At 45.9% G+C, this 24,548-nt stretch overlaps 3 protein-coding genes across 9 annotated transcripts in view; 1 reads left to right on the top strand and 2 right to left on the bottom strand.

The window, feature by feature from the left end:
- Positions 1-561: 561 nt before the first annotated feature.
- IL17RE (interleukin 17 receptor E) lies at positions 562-24,042 on the bottom strand. Of its 7 annotated transcripts, none has more exons than XM_037801484.1 (18): positions 23,941-24,042; positions 11,711-11,835; positions 10,808-11,003; positions 10,468-10,483; positions 9,736-9,894; positions 9,037-9,134; positions 8,622-8,784; positions 8,375-8,514; positions 7,525-7,593; positions 6,528-6,594; positions 5,304-5,479; positions 5,176-5,223; positions 5,025-5,070; positions 4,707-4,855; positions 2,996-3,064; positions 2,405-2,456; positions 2,225-2,323; positions 562-1,747 (listed from the first exon to the last, which is right to left on the bottom strand). In XM_037801484.1, the coding sequence occupies exons 2-18, from the start codon at positions 11,782-11,784 to the stop codon at positions 1,197-1,199; spliced, it is 2,172 nt and encodes a 723-aa protein (XP_037657412.1). In that variant the 5' UTR covers positions 11,785-11,835; positions 23,941-24,042; the 3' UTR covers positions 562-1,196. The 7 variants fall into 7 exon arrangements, with proteins under 7 accessions (XP_037657412.1, XP_037657405.1, XP_037657399.1 ...); XM_037801477.1 differs by having other exon boundaries at positions 11,711-11,871; positions 23,941-23,955; XM_037801471.1 differs by lacking the exon at positions 23,941-24,042 and adding an exon at positions 23,614-23,933 and having other exon boundaries at positions 11,711-11,871.
- Positions 9,120-24,548, top strand: part of CIDEC (cell death inducing DFFA like effector c) — a 31,626-nt gene continuing 16,197 nt past the window's right edge. Inside the window, exon 1 of the mRNA XM_037801522.1 lies at positions 9,120-9,217. The gene's annotated coding sequence lies outside the window, so the exon portion shown is untranslated. The remainder of the gene's footprint in view (positions 9,218-24,548) is intronic.
- JAGN1 (jagunal homolog 1) lies at positions 16,790-24,130 on the bottom strand. Its single transcript, XM_037801532.1, has 2 exons — positions 23,941-24,130; positions 16,790-17,761 (listed from the first exon to the last, which is right to left on the bottom strand). The coding sequence occupies exons 1-2, from the start codon at positions 24,027-24,029 to the stop codon at positions 17,299-17,301; spliced, it is 552 nt and encodes a 183-aa protein (XP_037657460.1). The 5' UTR covers positions 24,030-24,130; the 3' UTR covers positions 16,790-17,298.

Here is a 24,548-nt window from a genome sequence, read left to right as displayed (position 1 = left end):
ATGACTCCTAGACACAGGCCAAGGGATCCTGAGGCCCATCAGTCCCCCCCTTACTGAGCACTCCAGTTCCTTCCTTTCTCTCTCTCTCTCTCTCTCTCTCTCACACACACACACACACACACACATAGGACTTCAGTTAACCCTTGTGGGACAGGACTGGGAAAAGCAGGAGCAAGTGGGCTTTTTGCCACAGCCTGACCTAGGCTCAAGTGTGCTATGGAGGAAAGGAGCCCAGGTCCTGGAGCCAGGCAGACAGGCATCCCATTCGTGTTTTTGTGGTGGGCTGATGGCATGACAATGGACACTCCATCCTTCTGAACTTCGGTTTTCTCCTCTCTTCTCTTGGAAGAATAACTGTAGCATTAAAGAAGATTCCCAGGTCCTCCTGCATTTTTGGAGGCATTACTTGCAAGAATGTGAGCGGTGCAGATGTGGGTGTGGACATGGAGGAATTGAAAAGCAACAGTCATCTTTCTGGAATTAGATACAAAACAAACCCCAGAGCTGACCTGTCACCCCACTCAGTATCACAGCCGCACCAGAAAAGCACATCATGTTTCATAGGTTTATCCAGCATATTTGCTTTTATTTCATCACCCTGGCTTTTGGTCTCCACTGTCCCACCTTTGTTTCCTACATAACCAGGGTCAAAGCCTATTTTCCTGAGTTCAGAGTCCCCTCTTCTTCCCTGACTGAGCAGGGTCAGGGCCTGGGAGAGAAGGATTCCTGGCCCCCAAGGAGGATTTTTCCCAACTCTCTGATCCAAGCCCTTTTCAGAACTGATACACCTCCTGCCTCCCCTATCCCTGTCCCAACCAGTCCAGCCTGGACTGGAACTTTCGCAAACTGCTGTCTGTCTGGAATTTTGGAGAGAGAAAGTGAGATTCCCCTCTCCCCACAAGGTCTGGGGTTAGAGGAGCTCTCAGTAAAAGAGTGAATTTCTCCCAGGAGCCGTGAGAGGCACGGTCAGTGTGAGGAAGAAGTGGGACAGAAGCATAGGGACAATGTGGGGGTTCAGCTGGGATGGGGAGGGAGGTGCTCTGCTCCTGGGGTTGGAGGCAAGGAATAAGGCTTTCAATCAGTAGTCCTCAGGGGGCACGCCAAGGATTCCAGGGTAGGAAGCTCATTCCCGGGTTCCAGCGAGCGCCCTTTCGCGCTGCGGGCTCCAAACATCCGACGCTGCGGTGGAGCTCTGCTCAGCCTTGGTTTGCAGGTCTGGAGGCCTCCCGTTCCAGCTGGCGGCATAGGGCCAGGCGACCCCGAAGGCACGGCTGGGCCCCGAGGCCGCCCCAGTTCGTGGCTCCAGCCGAGGGCCGCGCATCCAGTGCCCGCAGCAGGCGCGGCAGGTCGCGCAGCAGGCGGTAGCGCGGCAGGGCGCGCAGCGACGGGGGGATGTCGCCCTTGGCGCAGAGGCTGTTGAAGTAGGCCAGGAGCAGCAGCGGGCGCGGGGCGGCGCGCAGCAGGGCGCACAGGGGAGCAGCACGGCGGTCAGGGCCGCGGGCTGGGCCGGAGCGGCTCCACAGCAGCAGCACGGTGCCCCGCTCCCGCGCCACGCGCGCCCGCGCCGCCCACAGCCAGGGCAACGGACCCACGCGCGCCACTCGCGTCCCCTCCCACAGGTCTACGATCACGTCGCGCCCGCCGCCCAGCGCGGTGCGCAGCAGTTCAGCCAGAGCTCCCACCAGGCGTCGCTGTGCTTCTGACTCCGCTGCGTGCAGGAGCAGCACCGGTCGTGCACGGTCCGCGTCTGGGGGCGGGGGCAACATATGCACAGGGTGGGGAGCCAAGGAACAGCCCAGCCCAACCCTCCCTGGCCCCGGGGCTACCTCGTAGGGTGTCCCCCAGCCCCTTTTCTGCACTGGGAGTAGGTTCCCAGGGCTGCTATAGTCCATACGGTGCAGTGCCTTTGGACTAACTAGATAAAGGTACCACTTCCTGAGGAAGGGCCAGAATGCCAGGTTGGGCAAGTGCAGTGCAGGCTAGATTTCAGCCCCACTTGCCCCTTGCCCAGAGTACTGGTACAATGAGCAACCTGCACAGAGGGATCTTTGCCCCTCCCTAACCATTTCTGCACTAGGAGGCCTGAGGCTCACCCCTTTGGGTAGCAAAGAGTGGGTACAGTGGCAGAGACATGGCCCTTTGGGAAGGGAGCCAGGTCAGGGAGGACAACTACACGAGGAGTTGGGCAGATCTGAATCCCCAGATTACCCCCAGGTGAGCTTACCTGACAGTAGGCGCCGGCGTGTGAGTACCAGAACAATACCCAGTAGGGTGGTGAGGGCAAGCAGTGCCAGGATCAAAAGCCCCAGGCGTCTATGAGTGACTGAGTCAAGCAGGGTGAGGCCAAGCCTTGCTCCTCAGTGCCCATCCTCCCTCTCACCCCTCCCACCTCCCAAGTACTCACCATCTGGACACAAGATGTGCTTCCAGGCAAACTGGACATCTGACCGCCACACCTGAGGGCACAGAGCCCCCCCAGCCCTGTGAGCCCGGGCATCCCCCACCTCCCAGGGGAGCTGAATGAGGGATGGTGATAGAGAAGGGAAGTCCCCACTGGGTGAGGAACTGTTCTAGCATAGTTTGCGTCTGTTCCAGCTCAAGACCTGGCAGAGAACAGGTCAGGGTTTGCAAACTCGGTTGTATCGAGGCCAAACTCATAAGGTAAATTCACAGACTTGGCCACGGTGACTGTGAGGACCTGGAGAACACAGGGCTGGACAGAAGCCCTCGGACACCACTGAGCTCTAGCCAATTGTCACCATGCTGGAGTGTGGGCCCAGTGCTCCAGGTTTTCTGCTTTCTCAAGAGAAGCCAGAAATCCAGTTTGTTTATTTGTTTGTTTAAAATATGTCCCAATATTTAAATGGTCACAACCGGTTCCAATTTCAGACACTGTGTTGGCTAAAGCAAACATCTTTACAGACTGGATTCACTCTGTGTATCACCTGTGGGATAGGTACTAGGAGAGTAGGTGTAGGAGGATAGGATTTCTTACCTGGACACAGCTTCCTGGCCTCAAGAAGGGAATAATGAGGTCTAGTGTCACTGGGCTCGAGCCCTGGGTCTGTAGGAGCAAAGAGCAGAATGAAAGTCCCCAAAGAGACAAATCTGGCTATGTCTGGCCTACGTCTTTGCCCATGCTGTTCCTACCACCTCACGCCTCCCTCCAAATCCTACCCAGCCTTAAGCCCAAGGGCCACTTCTGACAAGAAGCCTTCCCCGACCCCTCTAGTTCTCACAGGTCTTTTCCAGATCTCAGCTCCTGCTGCACAGCCACTCCTATTAGGCAGGCAAACAGGCACTACTCTGTGTCAAACCCTGAGAAAAACAGGCTGATACACACATCATCCCTACCCTCCAGCAGCTTCCAAATCAGGGATGATAATTACATGCTCCCTCCCTTCAGTGTTCTGCACAACTGAAGAGGTATCTTGTCCACCAGAAAGAATACAAATTATAGAGTCACGAGACCTAGGTTTATGCTTAACCATGGCTTTTGTCATTCCTAGCTGTGTGATCTTTACCGGGAGATAGATTACTTCGCCTCCCTAAGCCCCAGTTTCATTTGCATATGGGGGATAATCATCCTTATTTTACTGGGTTATTGAGAGCATCAAATGGGAATATGGACATGAAAGACTTTTATAATAAACAGTGCTCTGTATATTCATTTATTCTATTAGAAAGTGAACTCCTTAAGGGCAGATACCATGTCATATACTTTTCTATCTCCTAGGGCCTGATGCAGGGCACACACATAATAGGCACTCAATAAATGCAGACTGAATTGAACAGAATTGGCTGCCATCTGTCAACAGACAGGATGTAGTTCTGCCCTGTGTTGCGGGAGCTGGTTAGGGAGCTGACTATAGTCTCCGTCATTCGGGGACACCCCCATCCCACCCACTGTCCCTCCCATCTCCGAGCTTGTTAACAGGTACTGAGGTAGTGGTTTTCAAATTATGGCTGTCATGAGAAAAAAGGAGGTTTTCCCCCCAGCTCATAGAAACAATTAAGTAAATGGATTCAGCTTTCTCAATTTTAGGTTATCCCATATGACTTTGTCTTAAACCTGTCTGCTTGGGTGCCCTCATAGAATGCAAACAAATTTGAAAGCGACCAGTAAGCATTCAGAAAGAACTGTAAGGAGCTAGCCAGCTTGGTGCTATGGTTTTGCAGTTGTCTTTGATTGTGGTTTTTATATCAGAAACGTAGAAGAGAGTCTGCTGGTGAAATTGTTCTTAGTTCACACAACAAAGTTAAATCTGTCAATAGCTTACAGTTTTCTACAAAGAGCACTTCAGCTCCCAGAGGCTGTGCCTCCTGAGAGTCAGAAAACTTCTGCATGGTGTGTTCTGAAGACAGGAGGGTGGTGGTAGAGGACAGCTGGGTTCAAGGGAATGCATCCATATAAAATGTGGGTAGGCCAGGGAACAGCCAATGTGGGAGAGCCAGTCCCTTGTCTCTGTTTATCCCAGTAAATTCAGGAACTGAAAAATTTAGAAATCACTCCATTGAAGATCCACAACTGACAGAGAAGCCACTTGAAGAAAGGCTGATCAAATAATGTATTAATGAGATGAGAGGAGTCAGAGATTTGCTTGCCTCTACCTGCCCAAGCTCTGTCTCAATGCGGTGACAAGGATTTGGGGGCTGTGCTCTGAGCAAGAGGGCCTGGTGGGGATCAAGCTGTGGGTAGGCCATACCTGGCTAACACTGTACACGGGGGACACCACACTGTCCTGTCCCGAGCCTGGGTTACTCCAAGCAGCACTAAAGGTGGCATGTGTCCTCGAGGAGAAGTGAAGGATCAGCTGCTGGGCCTGAGTATCCATGCTCACGTTCCAGGATGTGGCTGCCAGGGGAATGGGAGAGGGCACCATGTGAGAGGCTGTTTGTGAGAGGTGACAGGAGTTGGGCTGCAGTTAACGGTGAATCAGGGCAGGGCTATGGGTTGGCTGTCACAGTTGAATGAGTGTGAAATGGTGGGAGGGGATCCCATCCAGGGTCACTTATCAGCTTACCAGTCCTGTGGGGACACTCAATATGGCTGCTGTTTCCAAAAGAGAACTGAGAAATACAGGATAGGAAGTCAGCATGAGCTGAGTAGTGGGGAAGCAAACACCAGGCATTACCCATTACCCTTTACCCATCCCTCCTCTCCCATGTTTGCACCTTGAAGCAGAGTTGGGGATGCAAGTCCACCTTCTCCAAAACGTACCACTATGGTAAGAGACAGAAGTTAATCAGAAATTCTCTGGGCCCAGGCCTGCCCACACAGATCCTGGAAAGGCCTGTCTCACCCCCTCTGACTCTCGAGCCGTGGCATTGGGGATGTCTTCGCAGAGGGAGTGCCAGCCCTGCCTCTGGCAGAGGGAGGCCTTCAGCTTCAGTGGGCAGTGTAGTTTCAGGGCCATAATCATCTGATCGTGCTGGCTGTAGTCGGTAAAGTGCATTGACTTCCAGAACTCCAAGACATCTAGGCAGGCAGCAAGGTCAGAGGGTAAGGCCCAGGGAAGCCCCCACCCTGCTTCAGCTCCACCTTGCCACCCCATCCCCAGGAGAGATGTTTGTGAATGTGCCCAGCACAGTTCCTGGTCTGTCTGGGTACTCAACAAATGAGCGCCCCTTTCCCAGCCCCCTTTTACTACCTTTTGTACCCAGCTGTCTGCTCTCATTCCTAGGTCTCCACTCTGGCCAGCTCCTTGCTGCTCCCCAAACTCAAAATCTCCACATCTCTGCTTAGGCTCCTCCTACAACCAGGAATGCCATCCTCCTTCCTTCTTTCTATCTAAATCCTGTCCATTTTCTGAGCCCCAGTTCAGGTGCCATCTCCTCTAAGAGACTTTTTTGGTTGCCCACTCAGCCTTGTGATCTCCCTTTCCTGAATTCATGTCCTAGCCCTTAATGACAACCCTGCCCTGTACCGTAGAATTTGTGCTATTCATTTTTATGTTCGAGTTTTGTGTCGTCTTTCCAACTTGAGGACAATGTGCATACAACACTGTAGAGGTTATAACCACTTTCGCATATAATATTTAATTCAAGCCTCACAAACAGTTGTAAGTAAGACAGGGCAAGTATCATTATTCCCATTTTCCAGAAGGAAACTGAGGCTCATGGAAGAATAAGTGGCAGAGCTGGGACATGAACTCAAATCTTCTAGCCCATATTCTTAAGATACCCTACTGTGCCTCATATTTCTGAACCTTTCACCAAACCTAGAACAATGTTAAGTACTCTCTGACTTATTGGCAGGCTGACTGGTAGACATGGTGGCTAAGTCATTGCTCTTTTTCCCCACTGGCTCCAGGGAAAGTGCCTGCAGGCCTTCTGGGGGCTTCCTCCAATGCTGTGTGAAGTGTATGTGTGTGTGAGAGAGAAAAGAGAGGTGGGGAAGGGGGAGAAGGGAAAGAGAGAGAGAGAGAGGGAGAGAGGGAGAAAATGAGAGAGAGAGAGAAGGGTAGGAGGAAAGGAGACAGAGAGAGAGGTGAGCATGGACAAGCATCCATCTGAGCAACACTCACAGGCTTCAGGCCAGCCATTGAAGGGGCATTTTTTGTGTCTTACAGTGTCTTCTTGCAGGTAGAATGCCTGGGGGGCGGGACAGGGAGAGTCAATGGAGTTGCTTTTCTAAATCACTCAGACCTGAACCTCATTCTGGCTTTACCTTACCCTGATGTAAGCTGTCTGAACTGGAAGGGCATTGCAAATGGGGGGAGTGGGGGGGGGGTGCAGGGTGTGGGGAAGGGTGGGTGGTTCTGGACATTTGGAGAAGGAACTCCAGAATATATGAGAGATAAGCAAGTGAGGGGCTGACAGCCCTTCTCTCTTGGGAGGAAAAACCATCCCTAGAAAGAGGGCAATCATGAGGTCCACACTTCTCACCTGTAGGCTTCTCTGGCCTCCACTCTCAGCCATTCCAGGTACCCAGTGCCTTTGTTGACCCCTCACCCTCAACTGCCCAAATCCTGCACTGCTGTCCACCCTGGAAGTTGCTCAGTGCTCCAGATCTCTGCCTATACCCTTCCTTTCCTCTCCTCCCAGGTGACAAGCTTGATCCCCACCAGGCCCTCTTGACCCTTCTGTCTAGTCCAAAGAAGTCTTAATACTAGGCATCTCAAACTTGTAAAGAAAGAAGGAGGGTTGTTATAGAGGGTTAAGGAAAGACTCTGTGGGGGGCATATGGACAAGTGGGGGCAGTGGCCATATACCCCCGCCTTGACTTCCCAGAACTCACAGTGAAGGCAGCTGTCTATTCTGCCTAGGTGAGTCAAGACCAGGTCTGGGCCAGGGAAAGCCTGGGTGTGGGTGGGGCTGAGGTTGGAGTCACCTCAGGGATGTCCTGTTCTCAGCATGACCCTTTTATCTCTGACTCAGCCACCAAACTGGTATCAGTCTTCTCAATTGTCTCAGTAATCCCCAGTCCTTTTAAAATCTGACTTACTGGAGATATGATTGTCTACCTGCAGAATCTGGGGGGTCCAAAGAGGAACGCCATTAACAGCCCATACCTCTGCTCACCTCTATGCACAGACAGGGTAGAAGGAATTCATAAGGCAGGTCTACAGTATGGCCCCCAGATACAATTTCCTGTTGATGAAGCAGCGAAAGGAGAGAAGAGATACTTAAGAAAGGGCATGGGCACCCTGGACAAAGGCAGGAGGAAGCTGGGGCCTTGGCAAATACACCTTACTTTTCTTCTTAAATGAGACTTATTTCTTCACCAAGGATTTTCCTCGCAGAGAACTCTGCTCTGTAGTCTGACCATTTGCTGCTGGTGTCTCAATAAATAGGAATGGGGGAAGGAGATAGCAGGGGAAGGAGGTATTGCCAGGCAGTGTTCTAGATCCTAGAACCATTAATTCAATTAATTAAATGGCAGCATCTCAATGATCTTGTAAGGCATGATCACCATTTTATAGATGACGAGAGCTGAGGGTCTTGGGGGTACACCATCAGTGTCTAAAAATGGCACCAGCTGTATACAGGGGCATCTGTGACAAATGGGGTTTGGGGTGGGATGTTTAGGGCCTAGGCTGGGAGAATGGGGTACATCATGAGGGGCAGGAACAAAGGCTCAAAGGGAGGGAGAGAGAAGGGTAACAGGACAACTGTGAAAACTTTGTCATTTTCCCAGGGAAGACAACCTCTTGGGGGAATGAAAAGGCTTCTTAATGTATCTTGAATCACGTAGAGGGTCCCTCTCATTGAGAATAAATACCATATTCATTTCTCTGCTAGTCATTCATGACAAGGTCTTGGACAATTACCTTCCCCATCTGGGCCTCAGTCTCCCCATCTGCATAATAGATAGGCAGCTTTTGCTCCAGCATTGTGTGGTCTGGCTTTTTGCGGGTGATGGCCTCCATACCTGGGCATCGAAGGGGCTGCTCAGGTCTTCGCACTCCAGTGCCCACTGGTGACAAAGACGCACGCTAACCTCAGGGCCTGGAGGAATGGTCACCCGAATGGTCCGGGATTCACGCAGCAAATCAAAGGAGAACTCAGGCCCTGGAGACAAGAGGGACCTGGTGGCTTTGCCTCATGCCCTCAGCACCTTAGCTTAGCACAGGCACCACTACTTGGCTGAGTCATCTCCTGTCACACTTCATACTTACCTCTGAGCCTTTGTGAGTCCAGCCTGGGGAGGTGACCTTCCACTGCCTGTAGCTCCAAAGGTTGGGTCCTTTTTGAGCGCAGCCCCGTGCGGGAGATGTCTGGGGAGGGGATGTAGATTTGATGGTCCTTCTCAGACAGGCAACGGCTACACAGTAGCTTTCTCTGTAGGCAGAGAACAAGGTTGGCCTTAGACCAGCAATCAGGAAATCTGGCTTCTATTTCTGCCTCTGGAACCCAGGACACCACAGACAAGTTGCTCGACTTCTTCTGGCTTCAGTTTCCCTAACTGAGTAATGGACAGGATAGTCTACTTCATCTCCACACTGTCCATTTCTCTCACATAGCTGAAGAACAAAATGGGAGGCCAGAAAGGGAAGGGGTATAGGGCACAGCTGGAACTGGCAAGGAGCATACCTGAGCAGATGTTGGCATCTTGTGTCTCCTACAGAACACGAGCTTGTGAGACTTTCTGGATTTCTGCAGCAGGAAGTGAAACCATCTCCACTGAAGGCCTGCGCAGGGGAGGAGAACACACTTACTATCCAGTCCCTCTTTGCCCCCTCCCCTCGCTGGAGGTGTGCCCCAATATTAGACGGTAAGTCATTTAGATTAAGGAGGGTAATGATGTCAAAGATTAAGCTTCTTTAGTTCTGAAAAATTACAATACAATTTTTAAAAAGGATTAATTTCTTGAATAGAGAAAAAGCTATATATGCATAGATGTTCACTGTAGCATTATCTGTAATAGTGCAAAACTAAGAAAATTAGAAACTGCCAGTTCTTTACCAGCATGTGGGCATACAGTTTGTAGCAGACACTGAGCTAGGAAGTGAAAATGTAGTTTGAAGGAAGGTGCTACTTTATAAAGAAAAGGTAATAATAGTAAATTCATAGAACACAAAGTTTTTAACCCCAAGAAATGTTACCAGTTTAAAAGAGAAATACCTTCACAAAATGAAACAATTGAAATCATAAATATCAGTTCTTGCATGTTTTTTAAAAATCAAATAGGATGTTCTAGGTCCCTGTTGAAGTTGACAACAGGAAGACAAACATCTGCTCCAGTCTGACGAGTCCCACTTGTCCTAGACTAGGTAGTCCCCCAACACTTACATCTCCACTGAGAACGGCCCAAAGGGCTGGTTCTCATTCCTGAAGGATCTGACACCAGTTGGAGGCATAAACAGCAGGGCCAGGGCCAGGCCAGAGTACACCAAGGCTTTGTGGAGAGGAGGACCAACCAGATACAGCAAGGAATATGGGCAGACCTTCCTGTGAAAGATGGAAGGGAAATCAAATGATAGGGTACAACGAGGTCCCTCCGTCTCAGACAAAGTTGGATTTCAGGCAGAGCTCTGCCACATACATCCTGAAAGTGTGACCTTGGGCAAATGTCAGCACCCTTCTAAGCCTCTGCTTCCTTATTCATAAAGTGGAGATGTTGTAGAGATCAAGAAAGATAATGTATGGGAAAATGCTTTGTAAAGTAGAAAGCACCATAAAATTACCACCATACATTACTGATAGAGATGAGGGACCTGTCAAGGAGGGAACAACACTTAAGGAGTGCCTGGAGATTCGAAACAAATCAGAAACAATACAGTCTTTATCATACGGTCATTTTCTATGACACTGCTATCCTTAGAAACTGAGGCTGAGGTTCAGTAAACTGCCCGAGGTCACATGTGGAGTCCTGGACAAATCCGGGTTTGTCCTGATTCCAAACCCTGTACTTTTCCTTGACACTATGCCACTTCCCAGGTTGGCATTTAAAAATTAGAATGGAAGTCTCCCTGGGGCTCTGGAACAAAGGAGGTGGGGGGTAGAGCAGGGAATGAGACTCACCAGTGAAATTATGGTCCTAAAGGTACAGGGTCCAGCAGGGAAAAAAAAGAAGAGGCATTATTAGTAAGGCCTTCCATCCATTGGGAGCATACTCCCTACGGTCTTTGCCTCAGAACACCTACTTCTGAGGTCCATAAGCTAACAGCCATCCACTTGGGCACTTTCTTCCCAGCTCCACCCTTCCCAGAACCTTGGCCACCCCATCAAGACTATTTACAGGACTCACTGAGGCTGCCACCAGAGCATGGGGACTTGGGAGGTAGGAAAGGACAGGCAGGAGAGTGAGGAACTTTAGCAGCCTGTGCCAGGTAGGCGTCCCCGCCTGGCAGCGGCACCTTACCATGTGGGAGCTCAGCAGACAGCGGGTGCTCCAGCGGGGCAGGTAGAGGCAGCCAGTACTGGCAGAGGCAGAAAAACCGATGAGCAGCAGGAGGGGAGGCAGGAGCAGAGCTGTCGGTCTGAAGCTCCCCATGGGCTTCGGTGGGATCAGGGCGCCCAGAACATGGCTGCACGTCCTGAAGGTGGGCGACAGGGCCCTGCTGTGCAGCAGCAGGGAACGCTGTGCCAGGTGCCAGTGGGAACCCTTGCCTCGGCCTGCCCCTACCCCGCCCTGCCCCAAAGCTCCTCCTCCATCCTAACCAGCCGGCCAGGTGACATTCCTTTTCCTCCAAGCAGAGGGACTGAGGGACTCTTGCTCCCCACAAAACTCTACAACTCCTAACTGAAAGTCCAGGGGCTCCTGCTATGGCAGAGAAGTAACAGGAAAGGAGTCAGCTTCAGCTTGGGGGTATGAGAGGCGGCACCCATTTCTTAACTCCTCCTATTCGTGAAACTCCTGCAGATCTGACCCACCCACTAACACACCCTTGGACTTTGATCTCTCCTGGACATGTGCTTCATCCCTTCATGTAGAGATATTAAGCACAATTCTGCCTGCACTGGGTGCTGGGGATAGAGGTAACTGAGGCATCATTTAGACGTAGACAGACATAAAACAAGCACTATAGGACATACATAAACCGCACATTTGCCCATACCCTGGCTCCCCACCTGGCTGACTCTCAGGATCATAGCCCAGTTTTCTGTCTCTACCCACTAGCCATTTCCAGCTACCCTGGACAAAAGACTCCAGGCCAAAGAAAGGCCTCCAGCTTCAAGGATGCACTAATCAGTACAGCCTGCCCAGGAGGCCCCAGAGCTCATAGCCAAGCCCTGGAGCAGAGAGGGGGCCCCACGCACTGACCTGATTTCCTGTGGTTTCCGGTGCTGGAGAAAGGCTGACGAGGCTCCAACCTTTGTGGGGACCCTCCCCATCATCACACAGCTTCCTCCTGCTTATGGAGCATTTGAGCTTCTTCAAGCCTTCACCTTGGTGACACAGTGGCAAGAAAGTTCGGGGCATACCTACTGGGTTAAGGCACCTTGAGATTGTTATTGTCCCTTTGCAGCTCAATGTGGACTACCTTTCAGTAGCCTGACCACAGCCTTCTTTAGGCCAATTCTAGTTCCTAGGTCCACTGTCTGAAGGCCCAATCCTATCCATTATTCTAAAAATACCCTCTAGCTTTTGAGTTCCTTGAAAGATAAGAACACTTTCTCAATCTTTATGTTTCCCCGATGCCTAGCAGTGCATGTCATGAAATAGGTGCTCTGTAGTTGAATAAATGCTACTTTCATCTAAGTAGCAGTTTATCTATTTCATATTTCACAAAGGACTTTTATATTTGATCCTCCTAACCACCTTGTGAGACAGGTGAGAATTACTGTTTTCATTTCATAGAGAGAGAAATAGGGAAGCAGAAAGTGATTTGGTCAAGGTCAAAGAGACATCTAAGAAGTCACTAGCCCAGGAAGCTCCATTTCTGCCAGTCCCTCCCAGTTCATCCCTCTTTCTACCACCCTTATGGTCTCCCTGCCCACTGCCTCATCTAACTTCTGCTCCTGGGAACCTAAAAGGCTCAGCTGGACAGAGTACTGCCTTTTGGCTCTGAAGCCCATCATTGTAAACAAATCAAAGAAGAAAGAGTCTGGATGGACTAAGGATGGGTTAGGGGGTTGTTCAAGTTTGCTAATGCTGCCATTACGCAAAATACCAGAAATGGATTGGCTTTTATAAAGGGGGTTTATTTGGTTACAAAGTTACAGTCCTAAGGCCATAAAAGTGTCCAAACTAGGCATGAAGAACAGTGTACTCTTCACTGAAGAACTGCCAATGACATCCAAAAAACCTCTGTCAGCTGGGAAGGCACGTGGCTGGCATCTGTTCCAGGGTTCTGGTTTCAAAATGGCTTTCTCCCAGGATATTTCTCTCTAAGCATCTGGGGGTGTTCTCTTAGTTTCTCCCAGGAAAACTCTGGAGTAACAAAAGTCTGATTTCAATGGCTGTCTCCAAAATGTCTCTCTCAGCGGCAGCACGTTCTTGGTTCTTTCTCCCAGGAAGTTTCTCTCCAAGCACCTGGGGGTCCTGTCTTAGCATATCTCCGGGCAAACTCTGGGCTTCATCTCTTAGCTAAATGTCCTTGTGTCTGCATCTCCCAGCACTTCTAAGCATCTGCATCAGCAAGCATCTGGGCCTGGAACTCTTTTTAAAGGACTCCAGTAAACTAATCAAGACCCATGATGAATGGGTGGAGCCATACCTCCATGGAAATAATCTAATCAAAAGTATCACCTACAGTAGGGTGAGTCACATCACCAAGGAAACAACCTATTCCGAATATCCCACAAGATTGGATTAAAACATGTCTTTTGGAGGGACATAATATATCCAAACCAGCACAGGGGCCTTCCCCCAAATTTTCACCTAACCTATAGTGGTTTAGATCTACATAAATAATGAGTTCTGTCTAATGACAGGGGTGTGAAATGAGAGATCTGGTTACATTCTAGAACAGTTCTCCTTCTTGACCCCTTGTATCTTCTGATCTGACTGTCACAGTGAAAATATTTGGTTACTTGCTCTCTGACCTGGCTAAGGTTGGCAGGAGAGGCAGAAAAGAAATGGAGGTGAAGAAAGAAAAGGAGAAGAGAAGAGAAAAGCAAAAAGAAGAGAAGAGAAGAGAAGAGAAGGGGAGAGGAGAGCACACAGAAAAGGAAAAGGAAAAAAGATGAAGAGAAAAGTGGGAAAGAAGAGAGAACAGACAAGAAGGCCTGCATTTTATTAATTGTCTTGCTGGTTTCCTTATTTATTGTGGAGCCTGTTCCATAAGGAATTATGGTTAAAAGCACAACTTGGGGAAGGGAAGGGGATGAGATCATTACTGAACTCCTACTATCAGGCTCTAGGCCATGTGTTTTGCCCACTATATCTCTTTTAATTAGTACACTACTTGACATCAGTCTTATTACCCCATTTTACAGACTATGAAACACACACAGCTAAGAAGTGGAGAGTTTTTCCACCATGTCTTTCTAGTTCTTATGCCAGAACACACTGCTTGGAGAGATTTGTGGGAAGTCAGAGGGTTTCTGGACCATATAGTCCAGAGAAAATACTAGATTTAGCAGTGTGATATAGTTGGCAGAGTTAATAATATAGAGAAAGAAATTGGAATCATTAGAAAGAACAAAGAAAAGTAGGTCTTCTGAGAGTGAGTTACCAGTGGCCAGACTTCTAGGAGAGCAGGGACTGTTGGGCAAGTGTCAACAAGGGAGGAGTAACTCTGTAACTGGAATAGAAGGTGGCCAACTGGAGTGAAGGGAGGGAAGGTATGTTGTAGGCCCTCAGCACCAACGTCCTGTCCTCTTTTTTTTTTTTTTTTGCTTCTGGACAAACATCTTGTCCTCTTGGAAGGAAGCTGAGGACTGTCTCCCTCGTGGTTTGTGACTGAATGAGTTGATCTAGACTTCATGCTCTAATAATCTTTAGTTGGGGATCAAGCCAGGAGCTCAGGAGGTACCTGGCAGGCCCATGCATATGTGCAGGTACAGAGTAAACAGTGGGAGAGGGGAAAGGGGTGTCTTGGGCAGTCATTTCTCTTCTATCATAGCCTTCCTCTTGCATGGATTCTGGTCAGATCATGAAGCAGCAGCTCCAGGCTCTTCCTGTAACAGCCTAAAGTCTACTGGGGCAACTATGCCCACTGTTAGGGTACCTTAGATAGGAAGCTCCACCCAATTAGACGAATGTAAACCAAGAATGGACAAGTGTCACTTCCTCACTTCTGCTCTTCCAGAAGGGATCAGCCTCCAAAAGTCTGAAGCAAGAAATTATGCCTAAAACATAGAGACCAGAGTCCCATCTGAGAGGGAAACCCAACAGCACTCATAAAGGGAAGGGATTCTGAGATTTATTAAGCATCTACTATGTACTAGACTGTTCATATAGTATAAATGATCTTAATCCTCACAACAACCCTGAGAGGTAGCTACTAAGATTCCCAAGTGGGAAATCAAAACCAGAGGCTCAAAACTCACTGCCCTCCCCCCTACATGGGACCTGACTCCCAGGGGTGAAAATCTCCCTGGCAACGCAGGATATGACTCCCAGGGATGAATCTGGACCCAGCATCCTGGGATTGAGAACATCTTCTTGACCAAAAGGGGGATGAGAAATGAAACAAAATAAAGTTTCACTGGCTGAGAGATTTCATTCTGGTGGACATTCTTACACACTATATAGATAACCCTCTTTAGGGTTTAATGTATTGAATAGCTAGAAGTAAATACCTGAAACTATCAAACTCCAACTCAGTAGCATTGACTCTTGAAGACGATTGTATAACAATGTAGATTACAAGGGGTGACAGTGTGATTGTGAAAACCTTGTGGATCACACTCCCTTTATCCAGTGTATGGATGGATGAGTAGAAAAATGGGGACAAAAAACTACATGAAAAATAAGGTGGGATGCAGGGGATGACTTGAGTGTCCTTTTTTACTTTATTTTTTATTCTTATTCTTTCTGGTGTAAGGAAAATGTTCAAAAATAGATTGCGGTGATGAATGCATAACTATATGATGGTACTGAGAACAGTTGATTATACACCGTGGATAACTGTATGGTATGTGAATATACGTCAATAAAACTGAATTAAAAAAAAAAAAAAGAGGCTCAAATATCTTGCTCAAGGCAAAAAGTAATAAAATGCCTGGTTAGAATTCCAACCTAGTCAGTCTAATTTCAGAAGCTGTGTTCATTCCACTACACCACACTGCCTTTCTCATGGACTAGATTTGATCTCTAAGGGCCCTTCCAACAACTATACTCTCTAGCACAGGAGAATAATAACCATCCCTCACATTTATATAGTGTTGCATAGTTCACAGGCACTTTCACCTTATTTGATCCTCAAAGCAATCCTGTGCAACGGGCAGAGTTGGTCTTAGCCCCATGATTAGTAGGTGGGTTGGTACTTGAACCCATCTTCTGATCTGAATACAGTGTTCTCTCCAATAAATTAAGATCCCGTTCAAAGGGGATGCTATTTGCTTCAAGAAACACTACAAACAAGAGGCAGGAAAATTTGATTGTTAAAAATCCATCTAAACAGAATACCAACAAGCCAATAAGCCAAAAACTAAAATAAACCAGTTTTTTCTGCAGTGTTGACAATAATCTCATAGTGCATTTTTGGAAGCACACTAAGACTGTGAAGTACCATTCTAATAATCAATGAAAATTTTAAGTTAATTTTTAAACAAACATTAAATATTCTGCATCCTAATTCTTTGAAAATTAGCAATCTGTGCCTGTTGCACATGGTAACCCCATTATATACACTTCCCTTCTGCTCTTCTCTCCTTCCCCAAATTCTACCCCTGCTTCAGTTTAGTTCTTTCCTCTGTGAAATACATCCTTACTTTAGCCTACAATAGAGAAAGTCACTTCATTCAATAAATACTAAGCACATACTATGTGCTAGGGATTGAACAAAAGGTGAGGAAAAGACATGCAAACTAATTCTGTCAATAAAAGGTAAAATAAAAATGCCACACGAACTCAGAGAAAGAACACTCACTCCTTGAATTTAAAGAAACATAATGCTGTAGGAAATGGGTGTAAAAGTAGAGAAGGGAAACTTTTAAGCAGCAGAAATTTGGGAAGCATAGAACCTAAGTGGGGAGCCATAAGAAGTTCAGTTGATTAAGATATTGTGTTAATGGGAGTACTGGAAGATAAGGCTGGAATGGTGGACTGGAAGTTTGCTTTGAAAAGCTCTAAAAGATTTAGGAATTCTGGTTTATCCAAAAATAATGGCACAGAGTAGGGACCCGAAGATCATGGAACAATGTTCTAGAACTGTGCTCTTGGTACACACCCTTGCATAAAGGGATGCAGGAAGAGGAATGAGAATGAGATAGGAGGTAAAGACACAAAGTAGACAGGGCAATAATAAGTTTATTAGATTCTCTTTAATTAAAATGCTTTGCAATAGAAACCACAGCCTGCAGGGGGAGCAGCCTGCCAAATGTTTCCTGCCCCATAATGGATAGACTGAAGTAGAATTTGATTTATTCCCTATTTCCTTCAGTCTTGGTGGCTAAGGGGTGATGGATGGCAGTGGAGACCAAGAGGAGACAAGGATGAGGCTCTGTCTTAAAAAAAATCCAGAAGTGCCTCAACTTCAACCAGCTGAAGGCAAACATTTGTGTCACAGCTTTTCATCAACCAGTTTCAGCCAACCCAATCCAGGAATAAATTAAATACAGTTTTGCCACTTCGGCTGATGACAACAGGAAGGGCTTGCTCGAACTTGGGCCTATTTTGCACTAGCTGCCAATATCACAGGGAAGGGAATGGAGGAGATTTTAGAATAGCTCCTCTTCCCTCTCATTCTGCTCAAGGGAGTCCCACGCTTCACCATCACAAAGCAATCCATCAGGTAAGCCTCATTTGCGCTTCTTCTCCTGCGTACTGGTAAACCAAGAGTCTAGGAGCTTCTTGCTGTAGTATAACTGCCAGGCATGCACTTGGACCACCAGTACCAACACCAGGTACATGACGGAGACAGCAGAAAAACCAAAGAGGAAGCGGTAGGCCTGGCCATGGCGGTAGAGCTGCTGTGCAGCAGGGAACATCTCCATGCTGCCATAAATAAGGGGAGCGATGGAAAAGAGTCCCATACTGATCATGGAGAGCACCAGGTAGCTAATGTTGTTGCGGGGGAAGGAGAGAAGGCCCAAGAGAGAAGGCACAATACTCAGCAAATATGGGTATTCCCACTGATAGGGCATGGCCACCTGGTCATGTGACAAGAGCCTCAGGTGTCCCACGCTCATCTTGGCAACCAGCAGCAGCCATATGACCAGATGCACGTAGATCAGCTTCTTGATTTCATACTTGAGGGTCACACTGTGGGGCAGAACAGAAGAAGAACCCTTCATTCAAATTTTTCTGACCACCAACTTTATGCCAGGCATCTGTACTGGACACCGGTATACAAATGTGAATGTGTAAAATGTGTAATTTTAGGAAGATAGTGGAGAGGGAAGTTCCAGGAATCAGTCCTTCCACCAGAACAACTATTAAACGGGCAGGAATTGTTTGAATCAACTATTTTTAAACCCCAGAGTCCAGCAGAACACTGTACAGCATCCCGGAATGCTAAGGAAGAGGCAGGTAATTTATGGTAAACACCAATGAATCACTCTCTCCATGTGGAGGTTACCGTCGCCCAGACCCCACTCTTGCAGTAGGCTATGTCAGATAGGGACATAAAAATCCACTTCCTCAAGATCTGGGGGCTGGGGAGCATGGGATGATCACTGATCGCTGCTTTTAATTAGCTACTTTGGATCACTGGCGGTCCAGCTCTGATGGCGGTCATTGTTCCAACCTGCCCTGGACAAAGTTGGCATAGGAGACTTAAAGACAGTATACTCTCTTAGAGCTGTGGAGGATAGTTGAAGTGCTGCATTTTCTGAGCAGGAGCTGAATCAAGAATGCAGTTTTGGCGAACTGTAGAAGCTCCTGGAGCCCTTCCTGACACCTCTCTCATTCCCTCCTTGAAAGAGCAGTTTGACTTGGGAAACTCCTCTCCAGCCTGCACCCCTTCCCAGAATGTGCCCTCCAGGGAAAACCAACCTGAGACAAAGAAAGCAGTGTAAGAAACAATTGAGGTGGATAGCCTGGGGCAAAGGCTTACCTGCTTTAAATCTGACACAGGGACACCAGGAAGAGGCGGGAAGAGAAGAGAGGGAGAAGGTCTGTTTACTGGGATGTAGAGGGGGCATTCAAACTCTTGTAAACAGGGAAACTCCTAAGATCACCAGCAAGCATAAGTCCAGAACAAGACACAGGACCAGAAAAGACAAAGACTTTGTCTTTGCATTTGCCTTGGGCTGGCTTTTCTGACAGGAGGGCTGAACTCTGATGGAGAACACCAGCCACCACAAAGCCAATTAGCAAAACAGTGAAAGGTTTGTTTATTTAGGTTTGTTTGGTTATGTAAGCTCCTGAAACTCAAGAAAATCTCTGTAATATCACCAGCTGTACAAACTCAAGAAACAGTCATCTCAGGGAAGAAATCCCATAGTTAACATTTTAAAACATTAAAATGTACAGTGTGCAACAAAAGATTACAAGACAAAGAAACAGGAAATGATGGCACATCCAAAGGAAGAGGATAAAAATCCAGAAAGCATCAACAAAGAAGACCAGATTGTAGCCATACCGGAAAAATGATCTTCAATATGCTCAAGGAGATGAAGGAAAATAGAGAGAACTAAAAGATATCAGGAAAATAATGAACAATCTGAGAATCTCAATGAAGAGAAATTTTAAAAAGAAACAAAACAGATTAGAGTTGAAGACCGTAATAACTGAAATGAAAAATTCCCAGGAGGATTTCAACAGCAGATTGGAGCTGGCAGTAGAAAGATCAGAGAATGTGAAGACAAGAAAATTGAAATGAGTCAAGCTGAAGAACAGAAAGAAAAAAGAATATAAAAAGCAAATAAAGCCTAAGAGATCTCCGGGACACCATCAAGCATACCAACATACACACTACGGGAGTCCCAAAAGGAGAAAAAAAGATAGAGAGGGGTAAAAGGAATATTCAAAGAAATAATAGCAGAAAACTTCCCAAACTTAGCAAAAGCTGTGAATATGCATATCCAGAAAGCCCAGAGAACTCCAAACAGGATAAATTTTAAGAAAAATATGCCCCATCACATACTGATCAAACTGCAAAGGACACGGAAACAGTTCCTAAAGCTGCAAGAAAAAAGTAATGTGTTATATACAAGGGAGCCCCAATTAGATTAAGTGCCAACTTCTCATCAGAAATCATGGAAGCAAAAAGGCAAAGGACTGAAATACTGTAAGTGCTGAAAGAAAACAATTGCCAACCAAGAACTGTATATCCAGTGAGACTTCCTTTCAAAAATAAGGAAAGATTAAGACATTCCCAGATAAACAAAAGCTAAGGGAGCTCATCACCATTAGACCAGCCCTACAACCAATGCTAAATGGAATTCTTCAAACTAAAAGAAAAGGACGCTATACAGTGGTTTGAAGCAGCATGAAGAAATAAAGCCTGCTAGTAAAGTTAACCATTTGGATAATTATAAATGCCAGTACTGTTGTATTATATTTTTTGGTATGTAACTCCACTCCTTCCTATAGATGCTGAAATGCAAATACAGAAAAAGTACTGATAAATCTATGGCTTCAGGCATACAATGTAGAAAGATATAATTTGTAACAAGTACAAAAAAAGGTGGGGGTGGAGGGGAATAGGAGGAGTGTATGTGTATGCTACTGAAGTCAAGTTGGTATCAAATCAAATATGACTGTTATAGATTTAAGATGTTAAATTTTAGCCCTATGGTGACACAAGGAAAATATATGAAAAAATATATCCTGATAGAAAGAGGAGGGACTCAATATGGTACAACATAAGAAAATCAAATATATACAAAAGTAGGCATTAATGGAAGAATTGAGGGACAAAAAAGGTATAACACTTACAAAGACTAAATAGAAAAATGGCAGAAGAAAGTCGTGCATTATCATTAGTGACTCTAAATGTAAATGGATTAAATGCTCCAGTTAAAAGGCAGAGGCTGGCAGAATGGATAAAAAAGTAAAACCTATATATGCTATTTAGAAAAGACTCACCTTAAGTTCAAAGATATAAGTAGGCTGAAAGTGAATGGATGGAAAAAAATATACCATGCAAGTAGTAACCAAGGGAGAGTGGGGGTAGCTATCCTAGTATCAGATAAAATAAGACTTTAAGTTAAAACTGTTATAAGGGACAAAGATAGTCCTAATATACTGATAAGGGGGTCAATTCAACAAGAAGAGTCAACAATTACAAATATATATGCACCTAACCACAGAATCTCAAAATACATGAATCAAATACTGACAGATTTGAAGGAAGAAATAGACAGTTCTACATTAGTAGTAAGAGACTTTAATATATCACTTTCACTAATGTACAGAACACTTAGACAGAAGATCAATAAGGAAACAGAAGACCTGAACAATACTCTAAACCAACTAGACCTAACAGACATATATAAGCCATTTCGCCAACAACCACAGAATACATATTCTTCTGAAGTGCACATGGAGCATCTTCCAGGACAGCTAATTTCTTAAGTCACAAAACAATTCTCAGTAAATTAAAAAATATTGAAAGCATACAGTGTATCTTCTTCAACCACAATGGAATGAAGCTAGAAAACAGTAACAGAAGGAGAAATGGAAAATTCACAAATATGTGGAAATTAAATAAAATACTCTTAAAACAACCAATGAGGTAAAGAGGGAATCAGAAGGGAAATCTTGGGATGAATGAAAATGAAAATACAACATACCACATCTTAAGAGGATGCAGGGAAGGCAGTGCTGAGAGGAAAATTTATAGCTCTAAATGCTTACAGTAAAAGAGAAGAAAGATTTCAAATCAGAGACCTAACTTCCAAACTGGAAGAACTAGAAAAAGGAGGGCAAACTAAACCCAAAACAAGCAGAAGGAAGTAAATAACAAAGATTAGAGCCGAGATAAATGAAATAGAAAAAAAGAGAATCAACAAAACCAAAAGTTGGTTCTTTGAAAAGATCAATAAAATTGACAAACCTTTAGCTAGAGTAACAAAGAAAAAGAGAGGACAGAAATGACTACACCAAAAAGGGAAAGGAGGACATTACTACTGACTCAACTGAAATAAAAAGGATAATAAGTGGATACTATGAACAACTGTATGCCAACAAATTCGATAACCTATATGAAATGGACAAATTCCTGGAAACACACAAACTACCTATATTGACTCAAGATGAGAGACAAAAGATGGAAGCCACCTCCATCAATCAATGAATGGATAAACAAAATGTAGTATGCACACACAATGGAATATTATTCAGCCACAAAAAGGAATGAAGTTCTAAAACATGCAACAATAAGGATGAATCTTAAAGACATCATGTTGAGTGAAATAAGCCCAAAGGACAAATATTGTATGATCTCACTGATATGAAATAATTAGAATAAGCAAGCTTAGAGTCAGTATTTAGAATACAGGTTATCAAGGGATAGGGTAGGGATAAGGACTAAAGAGTTAAAGTTTAAAAGGTACAGAGTTTCTATTTGGGATGATGGAAAAGCTTTGGTGATAGTGGTGACGATAGCACAATATTGTGAATGTAATTAACAGCACTGAATTTTATATTTGAATGTGGTTAAAAGGGGAAATGTTAGGTTGTACATATAGTTACTAGAATAAAAGTTAAAAAAAAAAAAAATCCAAGCAACTGCACAACACAAACAATGAACCCTAAGTTAAACCATGGACTATGGTTAATTGTACAATTATTAAAATGTGCTTTCATTTATTGTAGCAAATGTACCACACCCATGCAAGGTGTTAATAATAGCATGGTACTCTATATGGGAGCCTTGTATTTTATTCATGATTTTTCTGTAAACCTCCAAATTCTCCAATCAAAAAAATAATAATAATAATGCAAATAAGATAAAAGTCCCTTCCTGGAAGCTTGGCACAAGGAACAGACAAGGAAGAAATATTAGAAAAAGTGGAAAAGCCCTAGTAAATTTAGGTTCCAAGATATATGGGATCATAGATATATGGGATCTTTTCTGGGATGTGATACCAGAAAAGACCATCTAGAGGAGGGTGACATTAGAGTTAGGCTCTGTGGGATGGGTGGAGATGAGCCTTCCATGCAGAAGTCATAGCATACAGACAAAAAGGCATAAGCATTTATGCTCTAGGAAATTAAGTTATTGGGTGTGGCAGGACACAGTGTACGGGCAAGGGAAGTAGTGAGATATGAAGTTGCAAAGACTATGGAAGAGTTAGGTTAAAGGCAGAAAAATAACACTCAGAATTATGTTTAGAAAGATCATTTTGTATTTTCTATCATAGAAGTATTCTATGATACTTCTATCATAGAAGTATTGCCTAGAGGGAGAAGGTATTGGCAGCTAGGAAACCAGCTCAGGCTTTAAGGTAGAGTAGATTTTTTTCATTAAAGGAAACACGTATTTCTCTTATCCTTCTAATTCTCTCAGATCCCAAAGGTACCCTTCTCGCATTCCTAGGGATATGTTTCTCCTTTCACCAGGCATGAGAACACTTGCTTGTGTTGTGAGGAAGCTGGTGGGGCCTAAGAAGGAAAAGAAGTAAGGTCCAAAGAACTTGTCATTCTTCAAAACTCTGGAGAAGGAGGTGTGAGGACTATTCTTGGAGAATTCAATGGGTTTAAAAGGGGAAGATTATTTTTTAAATTTTATTTTAAAATATTCATTATAGAAAATGCAGAAAAGTAGAATGAAAAAAAAATCATTCGAAATCATTCAGTCATCTCTAGGCTTAAAGCTCCATGAAGGCAGGAACCAGTTCTGTTTTCTTAATAAACTTTATTACTGAAGGTATAACATGCAAACAGAGAGAACGTCTAGTTTTTGCTATTATATCCTCAGTGCCTAGCAGTGTCAGTAAGTGTTTGTTGAACGGATAACTGAATGTAGAAATAGCTCTTCCATAGAGAGGGTGTTTATAAAATTCGTTTAGGAAGGAAAGGCTCTCCCCGCCAAAAGGAAAAAAAAGCCCAAAATATAACAGCTACCATGTATTGGACATACACGTTCTATGTGTTCGGCCTTATGCTTTGTCCTCTACATGAATTATTATCTCACTAATTCTTCACCAAAACCTAAAGATAGATACGATTTTTTTCCCCTTTTGCAAATGAAGAATCTGAGGCTCAATTAGAAATTAGGTAGTTTTCCAAGGTCACACAGCTGGCACGATCGATGTGACTCCAGAGCCCACGCAGGGCTGGAGACCCTCAAGGCAGAGAGCAGCAGGTCAAGGGTTGCAGCTCGCGAAGCGACGGGGATGCCCAGAACTGGCGACCCGCCCGGGGCCATCACAGGAGGAGGGTAGTTGGCAGGTGAGCGGGGTTTGGCTGAGGAATAAGACCCTGAAGCCGGCGTAGCTTCCCAGGCCCTGAATGCTCCGGCCGGGGAGAATGTTCCTCGCCTCCCTTCATACCTCATCTGGTAGTGCATGGCGACGCGCTCCCGGTGCTGGAAGTCGCTGCCGTCCGTGCCAGCTGCTCGTGGACCCGCCCGAGACGCCATTGTCCCCGCCCAGAACCCCGGAGCCCCTCACGCCGCCGAGCCGCTGCCGCAAACACCGGACTCGTGCAGACCCGGTTCGCTCCACCGCAGCTGAACCACCCCAACAGCCCGGCGGTTCTGCAAACACAACTTCCGGCTCCTCTATCTTTGGAGGACCGACTCGGTGTTCCTTCCGCGCGCACGCGCTCTCGCTCTCTCGGCCCGGCCCGGCCCTGGCCCGCCCATCCAAAGCTGGCTCTCCTTGAACGGAGTGCGCGGGAAATTAATTCCCAGCCCTGGCGCTTTTTTGGGAAGCTGCAGGAAAGCCTCTCGAGCACTTTCATTTTCTTTAGGTTCTAATATGAGTTTAAGACGTCGCTGTCTTTATTTCACAGATAGGGATACATGCTTGAATGTTTTGTGACTTTCTCAGGAGCACATGTTCATTCCTTCACAGAGTGTCTCCCCACTGACAACTTAATAATTGCATAGAGAAAACGGTAATTTTACAGAGGAGAAAACTGACCACCCCGTTAGTGG

The sequence above is a fragment of the Choloepus didactylus genome, chromosome 1 (assembly GCF_015220235.1).
Source record: "Choloepus didactylus isolate mChoDid1 chromosome 1, mChoDid1.pri, whole genome shotgun sequence".
Classification (NCBI taxonomy): Eukaryota; Metazoa; Chordata; class Mammalia; order Pilosa; family Megalonychidae; genus Choloepus; species Choloepus didactylus.
The sequence above is the reverse complement of the archived record's forward strand: the minus strand, read 5'-3'. Positions and strand labels throughout refer to the sequence as shown.

Coding starts and splice junctions, on each gene's coding strand:
- IL17RE (XM_037801484.1), bottom strand. CDS start 11,784: ATGATGGGGAGGGTCCCCACAAAGGTTGGAGCCTCGTCAGCCTTTCTC. Junction 8,785..9,036: donor AGATGCCAACATCTGCTCAG/GTATGCTCCTTG, acceptor CTCTGCCTACAG/AGAAAGCTACTGTGTAGCCG. Junction 7,594..8,374: donor GCAGCCCCTTCGATGCCCAG/GTATGGAGGCCA, acceptor CTTCATCAACAG/GAAATTGTATCTGGGGGCCA.
- JAGN1 (XM_037801532.1), bottom strand. CDS start 24,029: ATGGCGTCTCGGGCGGGTCCACGAGCAGCTGGCACGGACGGCAGCGAC. Junction 17,762..23,940: donor GCCATGCACTACCAGATGAG/GTATGAAGGGAG, acceptor TCTGCCCCACAG/TGTGACCCTCAAGTATGAAA.